This window comes from Pteropus alecto, unplaced genomic scaffold (assembly GCF_000325575.1).
Source record: "Pteropus alecto unplaced genomic scaffold, ASM32557v1 scaffold251, whole genome shotgun sequence".
Taxonomy (NCBI): Eukaryota; Metazoa; Chordata; class Mammalia; order Chiroptera; family Pteropodidae; genus Pteropus; species Pteropus alecto.
Window position 1 is genome coordinate 986698 of NW_006431048.1, and position 6726 is coordinate 993423.

General features: G+C 43.6%; 1 protein-coding gene across 1 annotated transcript in view; it reads right to left on the reverse strand.

Moving 5' to 3' along the window:
- The window catches only part of FSTL1 (follistatin like 1), a 51582-nt gene extending 45071 nt beyond the window's left edge, over window positions 1–6511 (reverse strand). The window contains exons 1-2 of the mRNA XM_006905544.3: window positions 6335–6511; window positions 6117–6173 (exon numbers count right to left, since the gene is read on the reverse strand). Of these exons, the coding sequence (XP_006905606.2) occupies window positions 6117–6173; window positions 6335–6496 (219 nt within the window). The 5' untranslated portion in view covers window positions 6497–6511. The remainder of the gene's footprint in view (window positions 1–6116; window positions 6174–6334) is intronic.
- Window positions 6512–6726: the final 215 nt, after the last annotated feature.

Sequence of the window (6726 nt, forward strand, 5' to 3'; positions counted from 1 at the left end):
AATGCCAAGTCTTTGTATAGATGCAGATGTGAACAAAACCAACTTCATCTGTGTCCTTTCATTTTTAAGTACCATACTGTGATATTTGACTAACCTCACTGTCCTTAGTGAGCATATTAAAGCTTTCTAAATGATAATTAAAATATAATTCAAATATCGCCATACATATTTTTGTTAGTAACAGCCAGAATAGCATGACAACTGAGACAAATATCAGACTGGTAGTACTACTGATTATAAGCAATCATCTATCACAAGACCACCAGGAAGTATGGCTCCTGGCGCTACCGCATTCTTTGTCCCTTTGTCTTGTTGATCGTTAGTACCTGAGTTATAAAGGTACTGTGACAGTTGTCTGTTAGTGGAGAATAATCTGTGTAACCGCTGAGTTGTCTTTTCTGCTCCAACCAATAAGTAAATTACCTTATAATAAATTCTGTTATACTCTACAGAGTTGCCTGCTTTGTTTTTCTGGTCTGAAGATACCTTCTCAGTACGGTGGTCATTACACATCTGCACCACCATCAGACAATATTTTATCTCATACACAGACCAACTGATTGCTACCTAGAACATTGCTGAAGATTTTCAAACCTCTCCCAGGCTCATAAGAAAAGAATTCTGTGATTGATTAGCAACATCTGTCATGGATAAGGGATAGGGTAGTAGTGACATGCAGGCCATGTTCGTGCCATCTCTGCAGCCCATTTATCTCATACCGTTGGGAATTCCTATATTCTCTAAGCTTTTTTAGAGTATATTTTATTTTAATATTTTATCAGAAAATGACGCATTAACTTTATTTAAATAAAGAGTGTAAATTTCTCTTGAAAAAGGAGAGGGGTCACAAGAACCTTCACGATGGATTTAAAGACATTTTGTTACACTTATCTATAAATTTTTACACAATTGTGAGGATAAGGCATTGGAGTGAGGGGTGATTTGCTTTCTAAATTAAATCAGAATCATTTGCAAATTTTGTAGACCTAACATTACTCTTAACTCTTAACTCTTCTACTGTTGGATATGTAATAGGCTTTAAGTTCTTAGCTATTATAAACAATGTGATAGGCATCTTAGGTAGAGTCCCCTTAAAAGTAATAATGACCAGGGCAGAGTGGTCAAATAGAATTGAGTTTTTTTTCCTTGATTTAGTTTCTCAGTGTAGACTACAGTGAGCTCTGGAACACCCACCTGCAAAGCCTGTCAAGTCAGCTCCATCAAAGCTGATCCAAAGTTTGCTAAAATTGATTCATGTCAATAAAGACTACATTTAACTATGTTAGCTATATGTCCCTGTAGCTAATAAGGAAAAAATTTTCTACTGCAAGTACAGTTAAGTACAAGTTAAAATGCTTACAATAATATTCAAATTGCAAGTCTCATATCGATGGGGTTAATTTACCTTTTCATTAATTATTAAAGGTTTACAACTGTTAAAATGAATTAAACTGTTAAAATGAATTAAGGCGTGGACCCAGGGCCACACATCAAGAGACTGGACTAATTAAACCATAATGATCCTTGAGTGATGAAATGTAACCTTAATCATACCTATTGCTCACTTTTTTCATTATAATGTTTCCACACACCATGTGTTCTTAGCCTCCTTTCTGCACCGACTCCCTCAGTCTTGGTTGGGTGGTGGCTACATGGGTATATCCATATGTAAAAGTTCATCAAGCTATACATTAAACATTTGTGCATTGTACTAACATAAAAGAACTTTAAAAATCAAGAAAAGCTCTATGATAATGTAAAATAAAAATAATAACTGTAAAAATACTTGTTTACCATCTAGTTATAATAATATACAATACAGCTGCTGCAGATTAAAGCACCTGGCCCACCATCAGATTGTAAGAAACCTGAGGGCAGAGATCATGTCTTGAACTTCATCCATGACTCTGCCTTGTGTGTAGGGAGTGCTCAGCCTGCATAGGGAATACTGCCTGATGGGCACCTTGAATGGAAGGCCCATGCCATCACTCGCTCCTGGAGAAAGGACCCTGCACCAAAGTCACAGGCACCAGAAGATAGCACTTTAAAGTACACATTTGACCTGCAGGACATTAATCACCTTGCTTACAAAATTAACCCTTCTAAGTGTATTTTTTTCAATCCTATAATATCTAATGTCAGTAAGCTAATACTATTTGTAGCTACTAGAAAGTTTATGTCCAGATGTCCAGTTATTTGAAGAGGAGTAGGAAAAAGCTATTGTGACATTTCCAATTCTCCATTTGTGACCACCAGTATTTACAGCTCATCCTTTACTTTCTCCATTCTCCTGGAAACACATGTCTTTCTGCCTCAATGACTTTATTTTCTTCTTTGGGACATTGCATCCACTGCAGCCCATGCCCTGGATCTTCTCTACATCACAGCTCCTTCCTGACAACTCCTCTGAGCCTGGGAACTGACTCCTGCTTTCTATCACCCAATCCAGAGACTTCCATGGGAACGGTAACATGTCCCCCTTCTAAAGTCACTTTCAACAGCCAGGGCTTCAATCTGCAGGTGCTTGCCCATCTGTTTTGACTATGCAGGAGAGTCCCTGCTATGTTTTAATATCCCAGTTTCCAACAATGGTCTTTAGAATCACAGTAAGTAGTTTATTTTCCAAAGGATAAAGGAACAAGAGATTATTTTAGCGGTTAGTGTACAAGATGAATATTAAAACCCTAGTTTTGCTGAGGCTCCAAGAAGTCAGAGGGTGTGGGTGAGACTCTAGGCCTGCCTTAATCTACCATTACAATAATTCTAAAGAATATGGAGAAGATTCCACATCAGCCAACAAAATCCCTCAAGGTTGAATAATTGTATATTGATAATAGGGTATAAATGAGGTTAAGAAATCTGGCTTTAGAGAGACAATGCCCTAATAATCTTCTTGTCTTTCTGTATAATTGTTATTGTTCTTGTTACTGTTAAGTGATGCACTCACAGTTCGTGGGTCAAGTATTCTTTTACTGGAATGAGTGTTCTGATTTGTGAATCAGTCCCTGTACTTAAGTGACTTACCATGATGAATGTATAGGCCTGAATGCTGGGAATCAGACTGCCAGCAGAGAACTACCAAGGGAGAGCAAGAATATGCTTGGGCACTTGCCAAGGCTGTCTTTCAGAAGACATTTGGGCAACAGGCTCTCATTCAGCCTGCCATGTAGGAGTGGACTCAGATGAACCTACTGAGACTCAAGGGCACATGTGCTCTAACAGGTTCTCAACCTTTCCCAGCCTCCACCACTGACAGCGCTCAGTCAACTACAGTAATTCTCAATGGGTGGGAGATGGGTGAGGAAGAGTGAATAGGTCCACACAGCCCCCTCCCCAACAGAATCTAGAAAAGGGGTAACGGTGCAGTTGTTAGTTGAAGCATTCCCTCTGGGGCTGCCAACTCCCACTTCTCATCCATACCTAATAAATGCCACACCCCCCTACACCCCTAAGAACAAAGACTCTAAAAAGAGCGTGGGTGTGAGCTCAGGTAGATGGGGCAGAATGTTGATGGAAGCTGCCTGAAGGAATACATTGGTGATGGAGAGAATTACAACAAAGGGAAGGTAAGAAAGAGAGGAAGCATGCAAAAAAGCAACCCTGAGGTGCCAAGTTAGAGGCCATGGAAAACATTCAAAATCTAACACTTTCCTTAATGAGATTTGTTACTAGATTCTTCAATCTAACCAAACAGGATTTATAGACTGGCTTTAATAATGTCGACAACCATCTCTACCCAAGCTTGGGACATCTCTGATTCTGCAGATCTACTATTCCAAAGGCTTGGCTGAATTGAGTCCTTGTGCTTATTTTAAAAAAGTTCAATAATAGTAGTACAATTTTAGCCCTGAAGTCTACTAAAGTGGATTCATGTCAATGAAGACTGAAAATATTCATGTCAATGAAGACTGAAAATACTATTTGGCTTTGTTTGCTATATGTTGTTATAGCTAAAAAGGAAAACAATTTCTACTGCAACCATTGTTAACTGCACAATAAAATGCTAAAAAGAATATCCAAATTGCTAGGGTTAATTTACCTTTTCATTAATAATTGAAGGTATATTATTAAAACATGGATTAAAAACTTGCTGAATGTTACTAGACACCAAGAGACTGCGTTGATTAAAACATAATCCTTAATAATCAGGAGTCATGAGATGTAACCTAGATCATACCTAGGCCTCAAGTCTACACACCCTGAGTTCACAGCCACCTTTCTATACCCACTTCCTCAGTTTTTATGCCACTTCTTGATTTTGCCTCTTTCACCATGGATTTTGCCTGGGAATTCTGCGTGAGTACTCTCTGCTCTTCTACCTGAAGCAGGAAATTACTGCTGAGGGAACTTCCTAGGAAAGCTAAGCTTTTTCCAGCAATGCATTGGAGGGAGTGGGAGGTAGTAAAGGCTGCCTAGAAAAGATCCAGGACCTTGGGCCAGCCACACAGACTTGTGGAGAGAGAACCCACAGCCTCCTCGCAACTCATATTTTCATTCTAGTTCACAGAGCAATTTCACACACTAGCTGGCAATTCCTAAGCCTGCCATAAAACCAACCAGGGATTCACCTCATCCATCACTGGACCGCAGCTGCCTTTTGTGGGCCACGGCAGGGATGGAAGGGTGTTCCTTAGCCAGGGCTAAATCAACCAGTGAAGAGAGATCCTCTGCAAACTCAAATTCTGGGAAACAAAATGCATGAGAAGCTGACCTGGAGTTCAAGATGGGATCCAAAGGTGGAAGGAGCTGAGTTCAGATCCTTCTTCAGAACTAGCTGTGTGACCTTGGGCAAGTTACTTAATCTCTCTAAACCTGTTTCTTCCTCTGTAAAATGGGGTAACAAAATGGACCTTATGAGGTTGGAGAAACTTTAAAAAAATGATGCATGTAGCCCAATGTCTGCTATACAAGCAGTTGTGAGGTCCTTATGCAGGGTAATGGTTAAGCACCTGGGGTGTGATGCTAGATTGTCTGGGTTTAAATCTTGCCCCCACCGTCTAACAGCTTAGGGCACTGGATAACTTATGGAACCTCTATGACTCAGTTTCCTCATCATTAAAATGGAGTTTTATCACAACACAAAGTAGATATCCAATAAATATTAACTATTTTTTATTTCATTGTAAAAACAGCCCGTGTTTCCAGCTCAATCAACACTGTAATCGTGAAGACCTTGCACTTTTATAATTTTTCTGGGCAGAGTCAAGCTGCGGTGCTAAGGGTGGGGCTAAACTGTAATATGAAGAAAAAAATTCAAAGAGGGAGAATAACCACCCACCAGGGAGCTATTTCTTTTGTAATGTACATTCCATTTCTTCTCCCTCATGCTTTTTAATTCCTTCCACATTTCCTGTCATAATTATCAAATGTTTGGTTTCTGACCTCACTTTTCTGGAGACTAGAGCCCAGGGAATTTAGAATTGTTTATTTTCTGTCCATAAACCTTTGAGTTAATGGAGGGGCTTGTGAGCGAAGGGTTTGTTGGTTTGTTTGTAGTGTCTCAGGAAGGTCACTGGAGTTGAAAAAAAAAAAAAAATTACCAAAAAAGCGCTGAAATACTTTGACTGGAAACGCCAAGCCCGCAGGGAGCAGAGCAATGGATGGCTCACACTTGAGCAACGCTAGCTTAAGAGGAAAATTAGAGATTTTAAAAGGCAGTTATATGGCCTTGATAACACAAAATCCGGGGGGGCACTTCAGAAAGACAGAAAAAAAAAAATCAGGGGTTTTGTGGTGGGTTTTTCTGTTGTTATTTATTTTTTTTCCCGAAGAGACAGACTCGGAAGGTAAAAGTCCCCAACTCTTCTCAATTTCCTCTGAAGTGAAGGAAAGAACTCAAGGCGCCTTTTCGAACCCTGCTCCTGCTCTTGTCGCCGCCTCCGTCCCAAACGGCCCAGCTCGTCCTCTCGCCCCCTCCCCACTCTCCCTCCATATTACCCGCGGTGGGGCTCCCGCTTACGGCCCAAACTTCTTTTCCTGATTTTGAGGCTGAAGTTTTGTAAGTAGCTAGCATACGCCCAGCCCCAGCAGCGGAGAGCATCCCCCCGGACGCAGCAGCGCCCGCCCCCCGCGCAGACCCCGGAGCCCGGGTTCGGACCTCCTCGCCGCGCACCTACCTCGGCGTGGACCCAGGCGACCGCCGCCAGCGCGAGCGCGAGCCAGCGTGTCCACATCTGCGGAAGAGGCAAGAGCGACACTGAAGGCACCGGGCCCCGCGCCGACCCCGGAAACTTCCTCGGGTCCCGCGAGCTCGCCCCCTCCGCCCAGCCACCCTCGGCCGCCCCGCGGGGCCCGGCCAGCGCGCTCGGCTTAGCGCCGCGCCCCGGACCCTCACCATGGTCCCGTCCCGATCTCCGGAGGGCGCGGGGCAGGGCGGCTGCAGCGAGCTCGAAGGCTGGAGCTTTGCTGATCGCCAGCCTCGAAGGAAATCCGACCTGGCCTCGCCGCCCCTTAAGACCCCTCCTTCCCCGACTGCCTGCCCCCCAGCTCCTCCCATTCTCCTCCCTCTTCTGCAGCTGCGGCCCCCGCGGCTCCCGGCTCCGCTCCCTCCGCCCAGTCCCTGGCTCCCGGGAGCCCGCGTGCGTCCTGGCGCCGCCCAAACCGCGCTCCCTGTCCGGCCTCCAGGACATGGAGGCGGAGGCAAAGAAGGGGTGTCCTGGGGGACACTGCAACAAAGGTTGAGGGTGTGTGTGTGTGTTGGGGGGGGGCGTTACCTCACCCCTAGGA